General features: G+C 41.2%; 1 protein-coding gene across 13 annotated transcripts in view; it reads right to left on the bottom strand.

Moving 5' to 3' along the window:
• The window catches only part of LOC129169290 (neurexin-2-like), a 217,883-nt gene that overhangs the window by 30,333 nt on the left and 160,873 nt on the right, over positions 1-26,677 (bottom strand). Inside the window, exon 1 of one of the 13 annotated variants that reach the window (XM_054755580.1) lies at positions 17,726-19,204. The exons of 10 other annotated variants lie outside the window; for them this stretch is intronic. In XM_054755580.1, the coding sequence (XP_054611555.1) occupies positions 17,726-18,053 (328 nt within the window). In that variant the 5' untranslated portion in view covers positions 18,054-19,204. Of the gene's footprint in view, positions 1-17,725; positions 19,205-26,677 lie in introns of those variants that run through there. 2 more of the 13 variants (XM_054755581.1, XM_054755579.1) reach the window with 2 other exon arrangements.

Below are 26,677 nucleotides of genomic sequence, written 5' to 3' on the forward strand. Positions count from 1 at the left end.
TGTATTTGTTTTGAAATTAGAACCACTTGGAAGTCAACCAGCATCACAGAAAGAGTTGTGTTCATGCAAAAAAGTATCACGCACAGGCTTACGATTGGTTCTAAGGTGCATTTACTGTAACTTCACGCTATTCAAGTACTACCACCAGTACAGTGTAAGAGGAGGACACACTGAATACTTTCTACTTTGATCATTTTCTTCATTTTTTTGCGTTTTCTTATTGCATTACAATAAATGCACTGACGAATGGTCATGTATGGTCATTGGAGCGCCGCTAAATTGTCACTTTTAAAGATAGTCCAACTTTTGCTCAGTAGAGTGAAGTGACTTTTTTTTCAGGAGGACAGAGTCAGGCGGGGGAGCGGTGCACTTTCGGGAGAGTTCAGATTTGAGCGACTGGCGGCAAACACGGAGCGACATGGATGTCCTCACTGTGGCGGTGTGATGTGAAAGCAGTGCACTGCAGAAACAACAATTACCTCTGATAGTACAGCAGAAATGTTTGCTATTACGGTGCGGCTCTTAATCCAAGTATTTGTGCCTCTAGGACGGTTGTCTTTCAACACGTGAATCAATAAAGCCAGGCACGGAGGAACACTCAAGACCTAATTGAAGCCTCAATTCATAGGCTGTAAGAAGAGTTAAGTAGCATTCAGCGCGGTGTAATGGCCACTCGCTACAGAGGTTCCTTATTGATAGCAGCTAACTGCTGAATGATACTTAAAGACCTCCAAAGGCTCGAAATTACTTTGTGCTGACTTTGAATTTAATTAAAGGGCAGGTTCTCAGACTGTGTGGATTTTTTTCTTGCCATGCTAATCTTAATTAATATCAGGGATTTGCAGTCAAATGTGAGTCTATGACATTAGTTACATGACGAAGTCTCGCAGTAAGTGAGCTTTATTGCTTTCTTTCGTGGACTGAATGTTATCTCTATCTGGCCTCGCTCTGACCTCCTTTCGATTCACTCAAATCACTTTTCACCCTTTTTCACTTCACACTTCTTTCAATTTACACAACTTCACATTTCTTATGGGGCAAATGCTCCATTATTCACCATGGACCTAACACTAGGAGGTACACTTCAATTTATTTTTGGAAAATTAGGTTGGGGAAAAAGTTATAATTTTATGGGAATAAAGTCAAAATATTATGGGAATAAACTGATTTACGAGAGTCTAACGAAGACTATTTGTCCTGTTTTTCAATAACTCCTCCTCCTCCTCCACCACAACGACGTATGCTCGACCACTCCTCTTCAAAGGTAAATAACATTTATTATTACGTATTATTATATCATTTTTAGTATTGTTTTTTTTCATTAATTATCCTCGTTTAATATTACTACTACATCCAAACTCATATTTACATACATACACATATACTGTATATGTGTACACGTACATGTAGTACCTATATCATTGGTAATATTACCTTTTCCTCGACTTAAGAACGGTCGTCTGGAACCAATTGTGTTCGTTAGTTGGGGACTTAGTGTATCACAAAGCTGAGATGCAGTTTATTCTTGAAATATACATCCTTCCATTTTTCAAACATGTCAGAAGTGAACCAAAAATTCCGAGGAAAACATGTTTTTAAAGTGGATTAAACTGTCTGAAGGCGCAACACATGTTGGCATATCATGCAAAATGTTATGATGGGGGCAGCCTGACCCTGGAACGGATTATTTCGAATTGCACTATTTCCTGTGGGGAAAAACTGCTTCAAGACAAAGACATCGGCGTCCCTGAACAGTGTGTTATCTCAATACAAGGTACTAATACAGTGCGACATGACAAAGACTCACTTGGTTTGCAAGGAGGATAAAAATATCAATCTTACAATTGAAAATGATGCTCCTGCAAACTCTATTGCTTATTGTCACTCTGTTAGAGTAGCACCACATTTTCCTGTAAACGTCCACTAAATTACTACCCTTCTAGTAACGTATTGGGGCAAATTTGAATTCATGCAGAGGATAAGTGGCAAAGAAAAAGGATGGATGGCTATGACAATTTGCAGACACTGCAGGAGCACTTTCATACTGTTGGTATCGATGGCACATTGTAATGCTATTGTACGTGTAGAACGACAATCACTTTCATTTCTGCTCATTTAAAAAGTGATAAACACTTGGTGTTAACATTTTTTCCAGAAACAGGTAATCTAATTTATTAGTATTTCAAGCGTTACAACGCTGTTAACCGTTACCGACAGTGAAATGTGGCGCGTTATTATGTACTGATATCTAACAGCTTCACTCCGCTCGCCGCCTCGCTCAGCCAGGCACAAAAGCGGAGCTGCAAATAAAAGGTGTTTTATTTTCTGATTGACCTTCTTTGGTGAGCGGGGAGAGGTGACAGACACATACATAATCATGATTTCATGGTAAGCCAATCAGTGCCAGAGGCAAGGTAGGTGGATGATGTTGTTACATACCTCAACGCGCCACAGCCACACAAGAGATGATGCAACAATGACGAGTCTGTCCAGTTAAAACTAGCGTTTTCAGGATGTATGTACAGGCACGACGTCAACGTAAGGGACGTAAAAGGCAAAAACATACGTGCAAAGTGTCTGTCGCAAGTCACTCACGAAACATCTTTTAAAGGCATGCGCCACTGCAAAACTAAATCTGAATTATTTTGCTTATGAAGGTTGAAAGTTTTCCAAAAAAGTAACGCACAAATTACTCTCCCAGGTAGCTAATTACATTTATGAAGTAGTAATTCTATCAGTAATTGAATGCCTTTTTTTAAGTAATTTGCCCAAAACTGGTGATAAAGCAATGGACAGAGACAGCAGGTTGTTAGCACAAAGCATTTTCAAAAGTCTTAACTTTATATGCACAGCGTTGCAAAGTCCTTACTGCCGTATTGTTGTGTCTCCATCTATAGTAAACATGTACCCCATCCAGCTGAAGGTAAATCCGTTATTATTATAACTTATCATTTATCATCCATCCATCCATTTTATATGTCGCTTATCCTCATTAGCGTTGCGGGGGCATGCTGGAGCCTATCCCAGCTGACTTCGGGTGAGAGGCGGGTAGACCGTGGACTGGTCGTCAGCCAATTGCGGTTATTTATCATTATTATTATTATTATATTAAGACTATAGTAATCCCTCGTTTATTGCAGTGAATTGGTTCCAGACTTGATAAGTGAATAGGATTCCTTCTTGATAAATGCAATATTTAACAGCCATATAGTCACCTTTACACTCGTATCACCCAATGTGGTAGACATATTAACAGAAAATACGCCGTGTAAGACATAAAGAAGACACATCCTCGTGTGTGTTGCTGTAAATATAAATGCGTGCTGTTGTAAATGTGACGTCGGGGGTTCAGATGGCCGCAACAGTAGCTCGTGTTTTGAGACAATTCAAACCTGCAATAAAAGCCTGCTGTTCCGGCAATCAAGTCTGACGCTCGTGTTTCTCACCGAAAGTTACAGTAACATTACTGACACCTAGTGACCAGATATCATAATCAATATAATCATAAATAAATAATAATAAACAAAACATAAAAAATTCAAGACTCTTCTTCCTTGCATTTTGCAAAAATCAACTGCTTGTTACTGTTTGTTGAAATCACTCATCTTGGTGCTTTGCTTGAGTTCCTTACTCGGTCCGTTCCATTATTTGATTCCACATACTGTAATGCTGTGGGTTTTTAGTGCTATTCTCGAATATAAGTGTTTTAAGTTGAGTTTTTCCCTTAGATCATATTTCTCCTCTCTTGTAAAAAAGTATTGTATGACATTTTTGGGTAGCTTTTGTTTGTTTTTCTGACCATATGTTAGCTTTCAAGATACTTCCTGGTTCATAGAGGTTAGATTAAACACACCAGAATTTGCATGCCAGGCTGGGAAAATGACAGAATTTAATCTTGAATGAAAAAAATACAAAAAAAATCGAATAAAGCGAAAAAATCCTAGATCTTCGTCTGTTTATGTGGCCATATGTTAGCTAGCAGGCTACTTCCTGGTTAATGGAGGTGGACGCAAGACTCTACTGTTTACATGCTGGGGTCAGGCTATGATTCAATCCTATCTACAAAAGGCGAAAGGAGAAAGAAAGAGTAAATTTCAATCAAAACAAACAAACTTGAAATAAATCTTGGAGTACTGATCTTAGTGTTTGTTTTATCTTAGGTAGCTCCTGGTGTGGGAGTCCCCCAAAATAAACCCCTCTACTGGCATTTATATGGCTTGGCGTCACACAAAGTTTCATGGAAATTGGTTGTGTAATACTTGTGCGAGCTGCTGAACATGTTTTCATTACTGTCATACACTACGTCATGAAGGTCAGAAGACTCATCAAGTGATACATTCAACTGCATTTCCACGGTCTAAAATGAATCCCTCAAACCACGCACGGCTGCTAATGTACGTCTTGGTGGCTACGTGCGTAACCAGTGTAGCATTATGGATAATTTTCTCTGCCACGATGCATTGACTACCCACTCAAAAACATTCTGTCTTTTTTCCTTTGTGCTCTCAGCCTACTGAGTGCACAGCAGATGCAGGCAACGAGCGATAGGCTGCGTGCACGCTGTTAGTAATTTGCATCACACCTTACCGTGGTGAACTCGTTTCAGTAAAAGACAAGCAAGGTCCTCAAGCTGGCTAAAGCAAAGAGTCAGATGATTTGAGAAGAAGGAGCTCCGGTTCTTAAAGAAAGAGACAAAGATATAAAAAAAGGACGCTACGTTAAGAGCTGCATTTTAATGTGGAAGGTTACGGTGGAAGCTCAATTCTAAAGCCTTTTAAAGCTTTTAAAATTCAGAGTTCAACTCAAATGTGCAGGAAAAATACGTTGAAAATTTGGGTTGAACTCTGGATTTTACAAGCTTTAAAAGGCTTTAGAATTGAGCTTCCACTGTAACCTTCGACAATAGGTCTGAAATTTTGTACATTGAGCTGTCATCATGTGCGACTGTCCTGCAAGCCATAAAGTGAAGTGTTGTTTTCATAACGTTACTTCTTTGTTCCCATTCCCAAGCGCATGAGCTTTTAGTGGACAAAGGACTTTGTTTTGGATTGTGCATCTGACCGACATTTGGTATTTTTAAGCCATTTCGGCTGTGTTGAATGAATATAGGTCAAACTTACTAAAGCTACAGAAAAATTGACACATTTTTCCCTAATGACAAAAAAATGTCTTATTGAAAACCACTGAAAATGCAATTTTCCATCCATCCATCCATCCATCCATCCATCCATCCATCCACCCATCCATCCACATACAACTTGTCCTCATCAGGGTCACGGGTAAGCTGAAGCCTATTCCAGCTGACTTCGGGCAAGAGACGGAATACACCCTGGACTGATCGCCAGCCAATTGCAGGAGTACCCAGAGAAAACCCATGCACGGGGAGATAGGAACCCACATCTCATACTCTGTGGCCAGCATGTTCACCAGTAGGCCACCGTGCAGCCCCGACACAAACCAGTGCTTCTCAAATAGTGGAAAGTGCACCCCTGGAGTGGCGTGAGACTACTGACTTTCAATTTTTGATTTGTAAATTTGTCCACCAGATGATGCTGATGCTACCTTTTGCCATTACCAGCATGCAGCCGCAAAATTTCACACCTTCTCGTTTCTCTGAGCTGAAGATAAATCTGTTGACAGATGGCCTCTCTTCTCTTTCCAGCAACACACACATTCGAATCAAGTGTAAAACAATTTTGGCTCCATTTTTTGTCATATTTTTGTTAGAGCTTTCTTTCTCCTTTTTCTGTCAACCTTGCGGACCTGACGGCAGTATCGCAAGAAGTGCGAGGATGTGAACACGTGATGCAACCAGGAAGTATTCTGAAGGCTGGCCTATCTCAATTCACGTCGCTCCAGCTGCGGCTGGAGGACTCTCCGAAAAATCCAGCCTGTCGGAGGATGCAGACCCTGAATTGGGACACAGCTTTTGTGTGAGACATTTCATGTGTAAACATGCTTGATTAAATAAAGATATGAAAAAAGTGTGTCAAGTCGATGACTCTAATTAACTGCACCTGATGTTTGCCATCTTTACAACGACTAGTCAAAACTTTAATGTCAAACAAATGCTTCTCATGGCCAAACGGTTCGAGATAAAGATGATGAACTACAGGTATGAGCGGCCCAAGGCTTTGGATAACGTGCTCGTTTTATAAATCAGTTAAAAATGGCCACACAAGCACGATGTAAAAAAAGTGTAAGAATCTACAAAGCTGGTGTGAAAGATGTGGCCAGGGTGAAGATTTAATCACAAAATAAAACTTGTGTCTTCCAGCTCTTCCACTCCCTACTACCTGAAGCAATAATGGAGAAGGCTCTGAAAACCAGATTTCACTCACCTTCGTCTGATGGTGACATCGCCAAAACAAAACATTTGACCATAACATCTTTCAGCCAGAGAGAAAGTACAGAAGTGTGTGAACAAAATGTGATATTACACATGTTGCTGCGTGACCATACTCCTGACCGACCGAGTCTGGAAAAGAGGCACATCCTCCTGTTTTTTCCCCTCAGGATGCGTTCCTAATCTACTGGCCCATCTTCGACTTTGTTCGTAAATAAACTCGCCATGGTTACACGGTAGGTTGCCAAATATAAATACAGCTCTGCTCATCAACAACACAAACCCAGCAATATAACATGTGTGGGGCTTCTTCGCGTGGTTTGCTCTGAATTAATCGCAACAAAAATGATCAGAATCAATAAGAAGAATGCTAAGACTGACTGCATCGCCACACATGCAGGCCCAAAATAAGCAAATACTGTGTGCAATATAATTGATAGAAACTATGATAAAATATGGCGGCCGCACGGTGGTCTAGTGGTTAGCATGTTGGCCACACAAGCACAATCGGGAAATCAGGAAGACCTGGGTTTGAATCTCCGTTGGGCATTTCTGTGTGGAGTTTGCATGTTCTTTGGGTTCTCCGGTTTTCTCCCACATTCCAAAAACATGCATGTTACGTTAATTGGTGACTCTAAATTGTATGAATGGTTTGTCTATATGTGCCCTGTGATTGGCAGGCGACCAGTCCAGGGTGTACCCCACCTATCGTCCGAAGTCAGCTGTTTTTTTATAGTGGTTTTTGAGAAGCTAACATTTTATATCATTAGAGACGAATGAGTGAGGATTTTTAAATACCCTGGTACCCGGGACAACGAGGTTCTGGCGATTGTGCTGTATCAATAATAATCAAGTCATTGTTACTATACCTATAGCCATACATCGTCATAACGAAAAAAATCCCTTAGTAATTATTATTTTTTTTAAATTCTAACAACAGGCAATTGAATGGGCAAACGCGCAAAGACCTGCATGTGCCATTAATAAGTCCATAAAACCATGTGATTTTCTAGGGCTGTCAAAAATGATACGGTAACTAATTTCTTGAGTTAATTACGTTAAACTATTTAGTGTAATTTTGTGTCCAAATTGCAAACACAGCTCAAACACTTCCTCGTTCTCACCACACTACCGTGAGGTGCATTCATTGACACTCCGAACTCCGAACATCACACATTTATTATGCTGGTATGTGTTGTCTAAATAAACAGAAAGATAAAGAAAAAACGTGGATGAAGTGGAAAGTGGATATTCTTATCAGCATTTAAGTGCATTTAAGCTCAGAAATCCCAGGATATAGAGTCAAAACATGAATTCAACTTCAATTCTTTGAACACAAATGGTCTTGGTCTTTCACTTGTATAGCGCTTTTCCACATCCAAGGCACTCAAAGTGCTTTGACACTGTTAGCACATTAACCTACTGATCACGCAGCATCAGGAACAACAGGGGGTTCAGCATCTCGCCCCAGGATACTTCAACATGATCACGGGAGGACGGAGGATCGAACCCGCAACCTTCAGGTTGGGAAATGACCTGAGCCATGCCGCCCTAATTGCACATAATAACAAGGTTAAAATGTGATCCAAATATTCTGCTACTATTAAAGAGATTTGTGTCAAGACCTGTGGTAGTTTTTTGTTGGATTTATCTTTTCGCTTCATTTTGGGCTGTTAGTACATACAAATACATATCATCCATAATATGTCCTGTCATTTAAAATACAGTAAAAATTGACATATTTCAGACATGGTTGTACATGGTGATCAGTAGTCACGACTACTGTGATTATTTAGAAAATTGGAAAGTTGCAAGCAAATCCGAGGTTGACCAGCGCCATAGTTAGGTTCCACTGTATATTCATATCAGAGTGCACTAAGGTTTAAAAAGACATTCGTTCTGCCATTCGATAAATCCTCTAATGACCTGCCAGCCGTCAGCAGGGTTAGAATGATAGAAGAACTTACAGTATGCCGTGGAATCATTATTCGAAAAAACCCAGCAACACACACTTTAATTGGAAAATACGAAGCTGATCGATTAAGAACATAAACCCACATTAAGCACCAAAACTGTGAGCAATTTTGCCTGCCGCTGAGTTTTATGGAGCAATATTAAGTCTGTATTTGTCGTCTGACTTATGACATTTGAAGCCCACTCCTTCCACGCTCTATTAAATTGCACTCAGTGAAATGATGAAAATGAATAGTTTAGCCTGAAGCTTGACTGAGAGGACATATGCTATTCACTTTAAATAATGATGTTCAAGTAAGAGCGTGGCGGCATCGAGCGCACAGTAGATGTTTTCTATCAATTAAGGGCCTCACGAAAGTGCCTCAGATGCATTACGGTGGAATTATTGTTTGTGCTCATATCATTCAGACTGTGAGGTCTCGAAAGGTGTAGGTGCCCCTCGAACGATCTCTCTTTCTATAACCACGTTAACATACTCCTCCACTTAACTTTTAGTTTGAAGAAGCTGTGTTGGGATTGATAAAAGGCCGTTTGGATCTAATATTTTATTGTATTTATGAGAAAGCACGCTTGCCGCAAAATATATACACATTTTTCATATACAACACAAAACTGGGGACAGCTCTCACAACTTCAGCAACTTTTAAAAAATGATATTTTCCCAAGGGAATACAGAAATGAACCACAGACATAGTTTAGAGTAGTCACTTGATAGCGTGAATAGCAGTATAGATTTACTATCCACTCAAAGTAACACCCAACACCCAGCCATTATTGTCTAAACAGCTGACGAAACTATACAAGCCGTACGGTACAGCGAATACTCTAATGTACAGTAGTACCTCGCATCACGTAAACCTCCTTTTACGTAAATTCCACCGAACGTAAAGAATTTATGTAAAGTTTTTGCACCGTATTACATAAGAAATTCCATAGAACGTAAAGCGTCAAGTCGTCAAGACGCTTCACGCTCTCATTGGCTGATTATCGGGGCACCGCCTACGCTCTCATGTCATTGGCTAACTTATACAGTGCGTACGTGACTTTGTGTGAGAGACATGCTTCTCCCTTCAACCTCCCTTTCTCTTCGTAGTCGCCCTTAAACTAGTTCGCACGCATTGAAATCTCTTCTTAATTTTTTTTAACTTTTCTTTGTGTTAACTTAACGTAAAATTACCGTAATCATGGGCGTTTCGACTCAGGCTAGTCCTCCTCCTCCTCCTCCTACTCTCCACTTGCGTGCTCCTGATCACGAAATCTCATGAACGGTAGGATTGTTTTTGTTTTTCAGTTTTATTTATTTACAGTAATCTTATTTATTACCTTATTTTATATTGGAATGTTACTCTACTATGTTTATGCTAACGTTTTCTTATATTTTCCCACCATATTTAGTGGACTTTGAATATTTTGAAGGTCCAAAGGTGGTGAGTTTGGGAAGATCTTGGAACAGATTAGGCTATTTACATGTATTTTACACTTCGTATAACATAACTCTATAAAGTAAACGTTCTCGGAACGGATTATTTACGTTGTAGGGGCGTCTACTGTATTACAAGTTTCATTTGTATAGTATTGCCGCTTGAGAAGTCATAATAAAATGTTTGCTATAGCATTTTATTCTTACTATTTTCTTATTTTTGTCTTGTGCCTTATTAGTATTGCAACATAGCCATTTTCCTGCAGAAGATCAATATCTCCATCACGCAACATCACGAGCTTCCTTATTATTATACAGTAATGAGTGTCTTCTGTATATTAGATTAAAAAGCAATTTGTGATCAGTAGGGTTCTCACTCTGTCATTAAGCTGTCAAATAAAAATTGCTTTGGAATTGCACCCAGCAGACAAATAGTGAAAAGGAAAACGTAACTACCACATTGACCACTGACCTGAGCCACACAGGTTCTATATTGTACAAAATGTGTTGTTTTGTGCCGGAAAGGTATGAAGATGGTTTGTAAAACTGTGTGTTTGCGAAGCTTAAGAGAAGCTTGTTCACCTCAGGTATCTTTGTTGATGTCATTCCAACTGAATAATGTTCTTCCGTCAATCATCTCTAAAAGCTTGAATACGATCGCTTGACGAGTCGTGACTTGTAGTGCTTGGGCCCAAACCGATGTAAAAATTCTAATATCATATCATAATCGTTCTTATAGAAGGAGCCTTACATGTATTGAATATGCAGGTATACCTAAAAAAGGAGTGCTAATGTTTATGACACAACTAAAAAAGCTTTAACCTTCTCCTTTACTTAGGTCTTTTTGGGTTAACTACATCAGCCGACAAGGATGTTTTTGACATGTTATTTAGCACAAAATTGGAAATGGATTGCTTTCTTTTGGTGCAGAACTGTATAAAAGGCACTAATCAGGATTTTATTTCCCTTTTTATTTATAAAACAATGACAAAATACAGGGCTTTGCAGGATGTGAGTATAATTTAATAATTATACTGACTTTACGAGTTTTTTTTAAATGTATGCCAAATGTCTCAATCTAATCTCAGCAATAATATGATTTTTTATATTACATTTTGATACCGATATTAGAAATACAATAAATGTTTCAATTAACCCCTCAGTTCACCAAGAGATAGTCGAGACTTTGAGCGATAGTCTTCGGGTGCGTGGTCTACAAAACAAAAGATTTCTCTGATTTGCACAGAATCAGTTGCTGCTGTGTTGTGCAACATACTTGTTAATAAATGATCTTGTGGTCAAAGAGAGCCATGTTTTCATTTTCACTTTCTAATGCACTCCAAATCATTATTAAAGTTAAAATAAGTTGTTATACGTTAAACTGTAAAATTCGTTTTAACATTTTGGAAATAACAGCCGCTCTTCAATATGAAAGCATTGTTTTCCTTTTTATTGATTGATGAAATTGTGGAACAAATTGGATCCAAACAGACCTGAATCATGCCCACGCAACATGCCCACACTCCTTTAAATAGAACCCCATAAATGCCTTCACTCTGCTGGTGTAAAGTATCTGTATGCAACACATCTCAAGGCAGTTGTACATGTGCTCAGATATATTCATACAGGCAGCTTTAAAGCCATCCCCCACACGTCTGCTGAGAGGGTGCAGCCTGCAAGGCAGTTAGACGCGGCCTATCAATTCTTTAGAAGAAGAGAAAACAAACAAAACGTAACCCTCACAATTAAAAACACGAGACGGTGTCGCCTTTGTTTTCAGCGACCTTGTCGAGTCTTTTGCAACCAATTTGCAGATGCCGCTTTTTCACAATGGGTTGCCGTTATCTTTTTTTTATCGTTTGGAGGAACTCATTTCACACTCAAGAGCCGTTGCACTGCGGAAGCAATGCTTCTACATTTCAAGCTTGTTGTTTATAAGTGACATGGTTTTCTTGAACGCAGTTCTGGCATTGATTTAGCTTGATTTCTTAGCCAGTAAACCATCCATCCATCCATGCATCTTCTATGCCGCTATCCCCACTAGGGTCGCGGGTATGCTGGAGCCTATCCCAGCTGATTTCGGGCGACACACTTGAGGTACACCCTGGACTGGTCGCCAGCCAATCGCACGGCACATATAGACAAACAACCATTCACACTCACATTCATACCTATGGACAATTTAGTCGCCAGTTGACCTAACATGTATGGTTTTAGACGAAACCGAAGTACCCGGAGAAAACCCACGCACGCACGCACGCACGTGGAGAACATGCCAACTCCACACAGAGATGGCCAATGGAGATTCGAACCCAGTTCTTCCTGGCTGTGTGGCCAACATGCTAATCACTAGGCCACCGTGCTATACTACTCTGGTCAAATGTTTTTTTTTTTTTAAAAAACAATTCTTATTCGCTTTTCCAACGTAATTCAGTAATTAGGTTTAACATGAGACTCATTAGACCAGTGGTTCCCAAACTTTTTAGTCGTGTACCCCTTCAGACCTGAAGCCATGTACCCCCTACTTCTTCACATGGGGCGCCGTGCGGGGATTGGAACACCAATATAAGTGAAATCTTCAAGATTAAACGCTCTTAATGCAAAAAATAATAATCAAACGTACTTATTTGTTCATATAATGCACACAGAGCAGTGACCAACTTCATGTTCTGTCTGTCTTTCCGCTCCGTTCTCATTGCGCCATGAGGCGTTCGGGCTCATTCGTAATTGTGAGTTTAAGGCACTAATTGTTTTTCATTTTTATTCACTCTGACAACTGGTGGGTACGCGTACCCCACTTTAGGAACCTAGGCATTTTTTTCTACTCTACTACTGCACGTCATAACACCTATTCATTCTGCTCCAACTTTATCTTCTGTGTCTCGTCAAGAACATCTCATAAAAGCAAGCTACCTGATGCAGAGCAGCCATGTTTCTCAAGAGGATGATGACAAAATGTGTTGTAAACATGATATTATTGCTGCTACCATTTGCTACTGGCATGTATTGATACTGGGAACATAAGTACACGTGATGGTGTATGTGCGCCTCCCCTCATGGTAATGTAAAATATGACCTGCAGAAAATGTAACTCTCTTTGGCAGATCTTTTACCGCCCCTGTCCACAACTGATTTTGTTTTCTGCATCTATCTGTGACAAGAAAGTAAATAGCTTGGAGCATGGGATGCTTTCTGTTCAATTCAGTTTGTGATACCCAATTGTAAACGGACAACACATGTAGCAAACACCGAAAAGCTCTCAAAAAGCCATTTCCCCTGAGTCAACCACAACTAGACAGCTCAGCAACATGGGAGAATGAAGTGGAGAATAATTCCACGGAATGTGTTGAGCATTGGGGGTGCTGAAGGCATGAAGATGAGGTCAGCTACAGGCCAAGCCTTCTTGAGTGCGTACAAGGTCTGCAGCACAGGGGGTCATAATACGGCCAAGTCTCTCACAGTCGAAGGGGGAAGGGGTTAGATCAGCTGACCACTGCATAATAACAACAGCTGGGTAACAACTACTGGAGCATGGGAACACAAAAACTAGAATAGCAGTCAGCAGGGAAAAGACCTCAGCCAAGGCCAAACAATCATCATCTGGATCAGCAATCAAGTGAAGACATTGAGAGATACCCACTTCCTTTTGATCTTAAACTTGCTGCATGGCTCACCAAGAAATGAAAGACAACAAATAAATCAACGATCAAGATGAATGTGTTTCGAATGTTAGGTTGCAGAGTTGTACAATATTTAATGGAAACATTTAGAACGGTAGAGGAAAACATTCTAAACTCTTTGACAGAAGCTCTTAAAAAAAGGCCAAAGGAAAATGTTCCAGAATGCCAAAGCAAAGCATTCTAGAATGTTGAAGTTTTAGAATGCTGCTAAGGTCAGCTGTATCTTATGTACTTAAAGCAGGAAGAGGTGGGAATACTGCCACAATGTCGTACGTTCGAATGTTGGCACCCTCTAGGCAGCTGGAGGAAAGCGCTGCATACAGTCCCTTTAACCGCAAAAAATATTTTACAATGCCAGACGAAAATATGGCGGGAACGTAAATGCGGAAATAGCAGCAAACGCTGTACAATCCGCGGGACACTCCTCGGCAAAAAATACACTGCTAGTAGTAAACATGAACTGGATGAATGACAATATTTACAGGCATAATAGACAGATACTTTATATCTATCAATGTAATCATAGAAGTAATAATAGCTGTTGAGGCAGCAGTGGTGTTCAAGATCTCGCTGTAAATGACGATGATGATGGCTGGGTTTGCTTGAGAGATGAGGAGGAGTATGACATGGGGATCAGACATTTTGATGATCCTGTTGATGAGCCAGTAGCGTGGAAACAGGGATCTGACAAATGCTGAGCCTGGTGGTGTCATAACATGCACATTAGATGAATAACTTCACTCCCATCACAAACTTTGGGTCATACTGATGTTTTTTCAAATTTACAGTATGCTTTTATCTCTAACCATTTTCAAGCTACAACCTTTTGAAATAGTAATGTGAAAACCGAAAAAAAACTCCGAGGCCTAAAGCGTTAAGTTGCTGTGTGATGATTTTAGCCTTCTATCTAAGATGACGCCGTGAGTCAGACTGTTATATTGAGTCATGACCCCCTGCGATTTCTCATAGCTCATGACTGGATCATGTCAAATAAAGACCTGTCTGGTTCTCATAGGCTCATGCGTGCCACAATATGCCATTTTATGTGATGGACATGTGCCTTATATATTTTTCTCTCTAAATTTAGTGGGTGCAGCTTAAACACCGGTGTGTGTTATACACCGGAAATTACACTATATACGTGAATAAAATAGAATATATGAATATTGAGACAAAAATGTTCTGAATGTTAAGGGAGAACATTCTGCTCGAGAATTTGAGAGAAAAATGGAACACAATGCGTGAGGAAAACATTCTGGATCATTAAAGGAAAAAGAGTTGAAAGCTTTGGGGAACCTTTTTTCAAAATAAGGATGATATAAATACTCTACAATGTTAAAGGAAAGCTTTTAGAACACCTCATGATGTCCAAACAAAACAGAAAATGTTTTAGAATGGCGGAGTACGCTAGAATGTAGGGAGAAAAACATTCTAGAATGCTCGGGGATAATGGTCTAGAAGAAAGACAGCAATAGAGAAACTCTTTAGTCCCTATATTGTTTATCGCAGTTAATTGGTTCCAGACCCGCGTGCAATAAGTACATTTCTGAGAAGTAGGATTCAATATTAATAAATGCAATATTTTCGTAATGAGAGCATTGAAAACCTATTTATGACTTTCTTTTTCTTGTATCATTATTAGAGCCCTGTAGACATCAGATGACACCAATATAGAGAATCTTTTAGAATGTTAAGAGGAAAACATTGTAACCTTATAATTGGGATATAATTGAATACATTTTCTTGTTTAAATAGCAATAAAAACATGATCTTGATAGAAGTAAAAAAGAGAGAAAAACAGAGGAAGCTACAGTACGTATGCTATCGTATACTTGACACTACGTCTACCTGGATTGTTGAAGAAATTAAGAGAGCTGATTTAAGAGAGCTTATAAAAACTGTTTGTAAAAGGGCCAGCATTTAAAACCATCGCAAGGAGCCTCGATGAACGTGAATGCCAGTTCCATCAAGTAAAGCCTTCTTCGCTCTCCTCTTAAAGGAAAACTGCACTTTTTAAAAAAAATGTTGGCCATCAGCCCCAATGTGAGACATGAACACACATGTGTTTCTCTTTTCTGTGCATTCTAAAGATAGTGCACGTAATGGGACACACCTATGCCGCTATTAAAACACCCCCAAAAACCTCCAACAAGGTTTTATGGTTTTATGTACATGCTGTAACCATGTAGTAACAAGTACATTTATGATAACATGTAATACTTACTGTATTTTGGTCCTTTTAAGCATTACCGGAACTTCCTTCCTGGGCGCATTGATTTCACACAGCAACACAGAAACGAACACCTACACCTAGCATTAACTTTTCCAAACAAAAACAGCAGCAAAAGCGGCGACAGCTCCAATATGTAGGGTTACCTTTTTGATAGCGGCATGAGGCATTGCGAGCGTGGCGCTGACGCGCTGTGGGCGAGTGTGTGGTGAAGCTATTGCTAGCCTTCTAGGAGCTAGCTGGTGTGTTATGTCAATACGCCAGCAACGTAGTTTAACGGCGTAACAATGTTAATAATAATAATAAAAATGTCGTTTTAGCTCGGTTAATATACACGTCACATTATATGTATTGTAAATGGAGCATCGTTGGCACTTTTCAGAGTTTTTTTCAGAAGGCTTTAGAGGCGGAATAAGTGGTTCCCATTCTCAGCTGCGTCTTTTTAGACATTTTTATAGCTTTAGAACGCGAAGAAAAGAGAAATGCGTGTTCATGTCTCACAGAAGGATTGTGGATGATGGGTAAAATTCCCCCCAAAAAGTGCAGTTATCCTTTAAAGAAGAAATGCTGTTTGGTTGTGATGAAATTGCTGCTATGTGAGCATCATAGGACTCTACTTTGGAAACCTTTTTGCTTTTGTCACTGGTGTCTCCTCAAAGAATGCCGATTGCTTCCATTCTTATTGACTAACTACAATGATATCAAGATGAATCTTCGGGGTGACACGGCTCTATTCTCACAAGCTGCCATAAAAAAGCAAATTTGGCGTGCCTGTTTTGAGTCAACCTCCAGTTATCATGGTAACCTCAATGGACCTTTTATTACCTGGTTCACTCAAGTAGTGCACTTTTTCAACAAATGGAGGTATATTTCTTACCCCCAATTACCAGCCAGATGTGGTATTTTAACCTTTATAGACCAACATTATAGCTGGCAACAGCTTCTAACGGTTGGTGTATGGTGAAATCATTTCAGGCTCTCGCTGGTATTTTCTTCAACTTCAGGTCATTTTGAAGTAATTGTCCAATTGTATAAGCCTTTAGTGCTGTCATGCTTCCGTCAAACTGTCAGGCTCCTTCCAGTTAATAAAGCCCTTTGTGAAGAACAATTGAAACACTTATGTGTATTTTTAAAGGTAATTTACATCCATTTAACAAGTGCAGTGGAACGGCTCATTGCTGTGCAATTTCCTCAAATCTCGTCTGTGTTCACTGACCCCATAAACCGAGAATTTTCATACATAGTCATCTTTTTATTGTGTCTAACACCTTCCACACCGAGTGTAAGCAATGGACCCTGGAAAACATGCAGTCGGTCTCCAGTACGGAGACACTGCAGCAGTCTTGTCCCTCAGTCACATGTTAAAAACTCTGCATGTAAACATCCACACAACATGATGGTGAGCTGTGAATTCTAAGTAAGGCATTTATGTCAAAATCGTAGCCATGAAGCATGCACTTCAGAGCAAGCAGCAGCACACGAACCCTACTATAAGGCTAATTGAAAATTTATCAGCGCATTCTTTGAAGTGTGTTTTTTAATACGTCTGTTTGATCCCCTTGCACTGGAAAAACTCCGTCCTGGCTATAATAGCACCGATTTTTTCTGAAGGCTCACAAAACTGCTGTGTTGAAAAAGATGACAAATCCACCAGGGTCTTATTTTATAGGACATAAGAGTGAGCGTTAGGACTGGAATTTCAAAGGGAGCTCTGGTGTCAGCGCTTTGAGACGACCCGTTTAAGAAGCATTGATGTTAATTGTCGAGGAGTAGTCATTACTTTCCATCCTTCAGCAACACACTCTACCTTGGGTACATTTTTCAAATGAATACAGAGTGCGCGTCTGATTGTGCTGTGGTGAAAGGCAGCATAGGGAGAAGGGGAAGCACGACTGATGTGATGCTGATGTGCTTACAGAGTGTTTAATGATGCACAAGCTGCAGCGCATGCATAGTTAGAGAGGGGGACAAAAACATTTCAAGACATTTTTTTTCCCTTGGAATGCTGAAAAGACGTGCTAAATTACCTCATTCTAACTCTAGATGCATTCACGAGAGTGTCAATTTGTTCTTACCATGGCCCCCTCTGGTGAGAAAAGGCATCCTGTTGATGGCAATAGGAACAGTGCCATGTTTGTTGTGGAAATGGTGGACGTGGTGTGTGGTGCTGAGACTAGAAGACACTCGTGCCGTTCCAGTTTGGATGGGCAGCACTATAATCAAGGCGAGCCAAAGGGCGAGTCTCGAACAGTAACTCAGGCCCATGCTGAGGCTCCAGCCCTCCCAGGTCCTCCCAAGGGTGGCTGCAGAGAGTCTACACATCACTTCCACATGAGCTGAATGGGACGGGCTACTCAACCAAGATTGGGTTTCTTGGATTTCCACTGGAAGACCACAGGGCATCTCAGTGAATCGAGGACATTGCTTTTATAATCCCGTTGCTTGGCAAAACAGAAAAATCCCTCGAACGTGTGATAGAATAACCGAAAAATGAATGGATGAATCAAAGCAAATCCAACTGCCTGCAAACTTATCCTAACATTTCCCCACAGCAAGGTGTCTTCTGCGCAGCATTAAAAAGCATCCATGAGGACCTTTTAGAGAGTGGGGTATCCAAGTGCACATCCAAATACAGGGTAAAAACAGATCCAACTTCAGAGAGGCAGGCCGCCTTGGAAAAAGGCGCATTTAGACATGAATGGTGGCAGCAGGATGGAGCTTCATGTGATGAGAATTGTGATTAAAGTCTCCATCACCCACAGGTAGAGCTGGAGGGCAGTTGAGCCTGCCCACTAAGACGAGCGCCCCTCCACCGCAGACATCACGCGCGTCCGTGAGAAAGCTGATCATTTCACTAAGCCGAATGGACAAGTGGATAAAAATAAGTGCATGAGTGAAGAAGATGCTGGCGATTAGAGGCGATGCAGGAATCAGTGCTTTTGCTCCCCTTTAGCCAGGGAAGGGGAAGAGCGAGGGAGGGAGGAGGCTGGGGAGGAGGAGGAGGGAGGGGAGGGCTGCGAGAGCGCAAGCAGCGTCTGCAGCAAAGGAAGCAAAATCCAGAAAATTAAATAAATGATCTCCTATCGCTCTCTCTTAGCGGCTTCCTCGGAGGATGCGGCGGAATTCCCAGCGAGATTCGTGGTGATGCTGCTTTCCCTTCCTACTGTGGCGCTCCACCTGCTCATGCAGCAAGATTACTGCTGCATTCCCCTCAAGATAATGCTGCTGCTCCGCTTCCCTCTACCGTTACCTCATCCAGCATGCAGGTTCTGCGGCGCTGCCTCGCGTTTAACCTGACAACTGCATGTGCCTCTGCAGGAGCCTCCTCCAACACTGCTGTAGCACACCCAAGATGCTGCTAATTAAAATCACTCATGTATCATCGCCAATCCAACATGAACCAAACTCCAGGACAGCCTGAAGCTTCAACCACAAAAAAAAAAAAAAAAAACTGTTGGCGCTGCGCTCTGCTCTAATAATAACGTCACACAAGAGCGTCTTCTTGAGGCATACTGTTGTCAGCGCGTGTGTGTGTGTGTGTGTGTGTGTGTGTGTGTCTGAGAAAGCAAGTCTGTGAGCAAATGAGCAGAGGATGGGAGGGAGGGATGGGCCCCCGGGGGTGGGGGGCAAAGGATGAGCGATATAGCAAGAGGGGAGGGAGAGGCAGGAAGAGAGGGGCGGCCACATCGCCAATATTGGGTGAAAGGCAGGGAAGAGGGAGGGTGGAGGATAGTGAAGCAAGAAAATGGGTTGTGTGAATAAATACACAGCTGGCAGGTCCTGGCAGTAACACGCAGGAATCATACTGCAGAGGAGGAGCTTGATTTAGGTGAGCTGTCAGTGCTGTTACAGAAACGAACACGAGGCTACTGATATGGACATGCTGCGAACATCAAGAGATACAATGGGCCTGACCGATCTGATACCATACAACATATAAAGTAACCCGGGGGTTCTAAATCATCCGTGGTGGAGAAATTTGTGCAAAACATCAACTGTTTGGGAATACACCAAATGGACAAAAATCTCTTAATCAACTAATTAATTAATCATACTGTAGTTTGGTTAACCCCTTCATAGCATGGTAACTCCAGTGCTCTCTCTTACTGTGTAATGTACTTTTGTTTCATCTTATTTAAGTGCTTATAGTATTTATGACTTCCATCCACCCATTCATCTTCTATGCCACTTATCCTCAATGGTGTCGTTGGTATGCTGGAGCCTATCCCAGCTGAGAGGCAGGGTACACTCTGGGCTGGTGTATTTATTACTTATTGATTATTATTACTTATTTGTTGTTTTAAATATGTCTTACAGATTTTACAATAGTGTTTTTGAAAAGTATTTTCCCAAATCTGGCCTTGCTAGAATTTAGGCCTAGTCGGAACACGTTGTTTTGTGTGTTTGTAGCTTTAATGCTAGTCAGCTCTATCTGTCCACGCCTGTCTCCGTCAGAGTGTGTGGCTCCAAGAAGCGCGGCTTTGCACTTCATCCACATTTTAGATATACATAATCTACAGTATACATTTTCAGCAATGCAACAATAAGGTTAGGTTAAGGCTAGGTTAGCGTATTTGCTGAAGAAATACAAAATGATCAAACTTCCACATGTGTAGCTGACTGACAGATAGTTGACAAAGATGCACGCCTTATTTAAAGATCTGTAGCAAAGCCTTTTTTCCCCCAAAGCTGCTAGCATGAAGTGGTGGGCGTATGCACCGGGCTGGCTCATCAAGCTATGGGCGGGTCAGAGGAGGTTTCATGTCCATGAAGAAGAAGAAGGGTTTTGTCTGTGATCTCATGGAACCCAGAACTTCCAAAAGCGACCGTGTGAGAGCCTCTTCTCTCAAAAATGGAGTAACAAGTGAAGAAAATAGATTTTCTCACGTTTGGTGCTCATAAACAGGTTCTAGGGACACGTATTACTGTTACATCATCATTAAAACGTCACTTTTGCATAATAGGGGCTCTTGAACTTCCCTCAGACAAAAAATAGCTAGGGCCCGATGAAATCCGTTTTATTTTATTTTTCACCAAATTCAGTTTTTTTTTTTTTTAGAATTTATTTTATTTTATTTTTTTTTTACATTTTACACTTATTTTACCAGCATAGAGTGTGTGCTTTTAGTGTTAGTGAATAAAATCTCCAGTAATTAAATTCAAAAATCCTTACATTTATTGATGCAATACATCATTGGCCAATTTTGCCAGTAACTGAGACATTTTTCGAATGGGATGCTAGCCTATGCCCACATTGCTACAAAATTTTCAACAAATTGTAATGCCCGTGCGTGTGATTAAGGAAGATTTAGAGTCACCGATGCAGTTCCAATTGCATCGTTACTGCAAGACATTTTTAATGACACCCTTATTTTGTTTACACAATTAGATGAGATGTGGAAGACAGCACTCTAATTTTGAAGGCCGAAAGTGTGTTCTGTGTGTGTTGAGAATGTCTATTTACGGGTAGGCGAGCTGAGTGCAACAATAAACCGACACGCTCTCTTTTTTCCACTCAGAACTTGCACGTCGTCAGCGGGCTTTGTAAAAGGCTCCTTACATTAAAGCAGTAAAACATAACACAGAGAAAATGTACTCATCCAGTCTGAGTTGCACACACACAGGCACAGTGGCGTGCAACTTCCGCCTGTGTTTTAGGTCGCCATTTCAACATGTTTGGTTCGGGGGAGGGCGGTTTATTGTTTGTGATGTGATTCCGCCACGATTGAGCGGTCCGCCGGGGAAATACCTACCCACAGGATCTTTCCTTCTCCTCACGATGACAGCATTTCATTCACATTATGTCCGTTTCTGCGGGATTCCGCATTTACCAGTAAATTTTGTTTTTATTGGCCAATTTCGCGATCCTGTTACCGCGGAAATCATAGGGCCCTAAATAGCCTGTTTGTGATTAAAGCGAGATCCGATAACATAATCAATCATTGTTCTTGGTTGCATCTCTTGTTGCTAAGCAGAATTCGTCGGGGACAATCATAGTGGCTCCAAAGTCCAAGGGAATAATTCGGTATCCATCATTATACTCTTGGTAAATTGAGGCGGAGGGGCCCACCACACCACACAGCAGATAAAGGACAGGAAGAGACGGCAGTAACACAAAGACAAATAGAAGGCAAATACTATTACAGTATATACAGTAAGACATTAATGCCATAATGTAAACATCAAACATGCCTTCAAACAAAATAGCAGCAAGCCTGTTTTACCACAGTGACATCTGCTGGATGGAGTAAGGCACATCTTCACTTGCCCTTTATTGTAAAATCACCACTTCTTTTTATCGTAACACGACATTTTGGACAATCATATGCTTCCGGTCGTGTGGTGACAGTTTGAGGAAGGACATTTACTCAACTTAAAGGCACAGAAAAACTGGCATAAGACTTTATCGCAACCCCTTCAAACACTTTTCGGATGAATGGAACAGAGATGCGCTCGCCCTCTCCCAAGTCCAACACAAATGGACAAAATTCCCACAACCACACTCCACCATCTTGCAGAAAATCTTTCCAGAAACCCTTGAAACACCAAATGGCCAATTATCACAATTGTTTCCTATGTGCATTTGGAGAAAAAAGGTTCATACAGTTTCCTTGGAGTCTACTAATTATCCCAGCGTGATACATGTATATTATACCCTGAGGAACAGAAATGCACACCCATTTGTTCCCCTGTTGGTGACAGCAGTATAAATATTTTCCCAGTATTGTGTTCACCACACATTTGCTGCCTGAGCTCTCCAAATAAATTAGCTGCAAATGTTTCCCCTCATGTTCACCTCCTATCAGTACAAGTCAGCCCTCTGAAAGAGAGCTCAGCAGCTCTCATGCTGCTCAACCATGCAGAACGTATTCTTAGCAATGACTGATCCCAGTTCAGACACATCCAGACACTTTCAGGAGCCAGTTTTTTTTGTTTTTTTTTCTTGGGTTCAATGTTGGAAGTGAAGAATATGAATATAGAATGAATTGGAAGACACTGACAATGGAGAGGATGAACATTATCGAGAAAAAGACAAAATTGGAGAGGAGGAGATGGAGCCAGGGTGGATTGAGAGAGGGAAGAGGGACTGCAGCTGTATCAGCTAAATCACGGTCGATATAGATATCAGCTTGGGATTGCCTAGTCGCTTGAAAGGACACGCATGGAAACAGGAGGACAGAGGCGAGCCATGCGGCACCTCCTCTTGCGGTGACACGAAGTCGACGCAGGCCATTACTCACGCTGGGGAGGGGGTGGGGCAATGTGAGCTGGATAGGCTGATGGAACAAAAAAGAAAAGAGGAGGGGTATGTGCTTCACACTATGTGATGACAAGAGCCTGTTTCAAATTCATCTGCTTGCATTACTACCAGATCATTTGGATTAAGGCTTGATTTTGAACACATTTGTCTGTAAAAATGTGTCTCGATCTCTGTCCAGCGCAAAGGCAAGCCGTTTGGTTTTGGTTGCCATTCGTTAGTGAGCAGGATTAACAATGAACTAGAAAAGACAATTCCATGAAGCACTGTGGGGGCGTTAACTGCCTGCCACCGACATTAAATGGGAGGACAAGGTCAACCTGTCAATTTTCTGGCGTTTTTTCCGAGGTACAGAAGCAGTAACAGAGAAGAGAAGTATGTAAGGGGATACCACAATGCCGGGACACCTAACACCTGACATTTCTCCTCCTTGTTGTGTTGAAATCAATTGTCTGACGTCATCTGTCTGATTGCGAGTTATGTTTATGTTTAAAAGGCAGATGCGAATATATGCAAGATCTTCTGTTATGACTTTGATGTGGCAGAGTCCTGTCCGTCTGTACTCCATGCGCCACTGAATAGCCTGCTCACCAAACAAACAAATGCAACGCTATGCGTTTTTATTTTTTGTCATTTATCATAAGACCACTCTCCGTGACGTCAAATGAAAAAAAAAATTGTATGGGCTGCTGCATTTGTGACTGCTCGGACGCTGGGATTTTTGTTGAGCTTATGCAGTCTGACCCCAAAATGTTCCAGTCAGATATAAGCAAAAGATGACTGAAGACCATGTTAAACTAGTATCTAGTAGTTTTGTTTGTGACTACAGACTGTACTTGGGTTACAGAGTTCAGAATTCCACAGTTTCATGGTTACGTATGCACTCTCATAAATTCATCAATTAATTTTGGCCGTAAACACTGGACCCGCTCGACAAATAGCTTCAGCACACGTAGCAGATGAACACATGCTGGTCAAAGACAGCTATGTTTTCCTTTCTACTTTCTCATGCACCCCGAATTATTATCAAAGTTAAACAATTAAGTTGTTATATGTCATGGCTTTCGGAAATGACAGCCTCGCTCCAATTATCATCTGCTTCCAATTAATGCCCCGTCTTCTTTCGGTGGTATTGGTAGATAAATGCTCAGCTCTAATTAGTACAGCAGTGTGTCGACATGGATGCCGCCATGAAATTGAATTAACTGGCGTTCCAATAAACTTGCCCAGTCGTTTTCGACAATGAATCATCTTGTCATGCTCTCTGAACTAGAAGCAGCCTACTAACACCCAAATTGACAAACAAACATGTGAAATGGTAAATACTGTTGGGTTTTTTCCCACTTTTTTGGAGAACCTTGATGCAAGTCCGTGTGCAACTGTGTGACATTGTAGCTCCTAGTGTGAGTAGCACAGCAAATGTTAACCCAGTCTTACAGCACTGACTTTTTAGTGTGGAAATGTAACGACACAAGCATAGAGAATAACCCTCTAATGAGGTCAAGGGAAAAGGCAGTTTCAATTACAACCAAAGCCTCAACTCCCAGAATAAAACAATGACGAGACAATGTTTCCAGCAGGGCTGTGTTGCAGAAGTTGAGCGAGATGATTTATGGGCCGCAACACGGACTGCTCTCCAAGCTCATGAGCATCTTTCTAGGCAGTGATGATGTCTCGGTGAGAGCTGTCTAGCATGAGAGGTTTGCATTAATCAGTGGACGCGCTCCAGGCCAGAGCAAGGCGATGAAAGCCGCAGCTATCTGTACAACAAGGGGTGCGGGTGCGGGGGGGGGGGGGGGGGGGGGGCTTGGTTAAAGCAGTGGTGAGTTTAACCTTGTGTCGTCATTTAAATTCATTTAAATTCTCACCAAAGCAGCCAATCAACACAAGCCTTACACAGTCATGCATCAACACTTACTTGATGTGTGATTTTTTTCAAGGAATTCCAATTGATTACTGATGAAATTTGGAACGTGTGACATTGTTCAGCATTAACCATCTTTGCAGTTCCACATAATGAAACCATTTTCAGTAGAATTTATCCGGAAGGCTGTTAAAAATGTACAAATAAATCAGCTTGGCAGGTCCCCGCTAATTTACATAATCAAATTATTTGCGCATATAGGGAAGGTATACACTCTGTACATTCGAATTGGGAAAATGCTCGCAGGAGAGCTCGAAGTTTTACATAACAGACCTGCAATTCGTACTGTCTTCATGCATACATGACACGCTCTCCGAACCTGCAGAGATCTCTACAAGGATGTTCTTGTCACGCCCTGCCTGCTAGCCTGCGTGACAGTTTGGCCTCTGGGTTGTGTTTCTTCCTTAGTTCCGGTTTCCATGTTCTTATTTGGTAATTCTTCCTGTTTTGCTCCGCCTCGCTCTCTGGCGCCTTTACTTCCCGGTTTTGACACACCTGCTGCTAATTTGTGTCTGCTTTATTTAGTTCAGCTGTCGGCGTGTGTCCTTGGTTTAGCCATTATGAGCTTTTTTGGGTCATGCTTGTTGCATGTTGTTGTTAGCTTGCTACACGTCTGTTGCCTGCCTGCATCTCGTTCACAAGCCTACTGCAAGGTTCCCTGCTTTATGTTCTGCTTTTGAAGTATTAAAAGCCTCTTTACCTGCACTGGGTCCCGTCTCTGCATCCTGAGGTCATCGCCAACACAGCAACATGCCAAAACGTGACACTTCTATTGTATGTAAGGCAAGTTTTCCTTGCCTAATGTATGTACCGTCATTTCTGGTGTGTAAGCCACTACTTTTTTCTTAAACTTTGAACCCTGCGGCTTACACAGCGGTGTGGCTAATTTCTGACCATGTTCTAATCTTGTGACATCTGCTATACTTCAGAACTACTACTAATTCTTTAAAAAATGTGCCGCTAGCGAGTCAGTGAGGAGGCGGTAGCTCTTTTTTTAGCAGGAGCCAATCACAAGCTATAAGGGAACCCACGGCGAGCTTCATTGGAAATTGCAGGAGGTTATTACTCAATATAAGAGTTTGACTCACGGTGTCATCTTACAAAGAATGCTAAAATCATCACACAACAACTTAACACCAAGTACCAATATGAGTACCAATACGAGTTTAAAAAAAACAGCTATTTTAACTTCTTCCTATAATGCATTGTTCCCAGCAGAGCAGGGAAGGGAGCTCATGAATTGGCAGCTGTTGGCCAATGAACCGCTCTGCTGGGAATAATGCATTATGGGAAGAAGTTAAAATAGCTGCTTCTTTATTTTAAACTTGTACTGGTACTTGTCTTGTATATTTGCTAGCTACCTTTTGAGTGTGAAGTTGCTGTGTGATGATTTTAGCGTTCTTTGTAAAGATGACACCGTGAGTCATACTGTTAAATACTGAGTACTGACCTCCTGCGATTTCCAATGGGTTGTTAAGGTCGTTGTGCCTTTTCTCATAGCTCATGATTGGCTCCTGTCAAATAAGGAGCTGTGCGTGCCACAATATGTTTTTTTATGACGTGGACATGTGCGGCTTATAGTCCGGTGCGGCTTATATATGTACAAGTCTGTTTTTCCCTCTAAATTTAGAGGGTTCGGCTTAAACACCGGTGCGTCTTATACACTGAAATTTACGGTAAATTTTGAAATTGCTAGTCGTTGGTGAAATGGAAAAGTTACATTATTGATAATGATGATAAAAGAATCTTGGATAAGGTTTGGCCTTTTCTGGATTGATAATGAATTACTCTATTGTGAATTAATTGGGAGATTGGGAGTACAAATGTATGTGAGCTGCATTTATT

Source organism: Dunckerocampus dactyliophorus, chromosome 16 (genome assembly GCF_027744805.1).
Source record: "Dunckerocampus dactyliophorus isolate RoL2022-P2 chromosome 16, RoL_Ddac_1.1, whole genome shotgun sequence".
Classification (NCBI taxonomy): Eukaryota; Metazoa; Chordata; class Actinopteri; order Syngnathiformes; family Syngnathidae; genus Dunckerocampus; species Dunckerocampus dactyliophorus.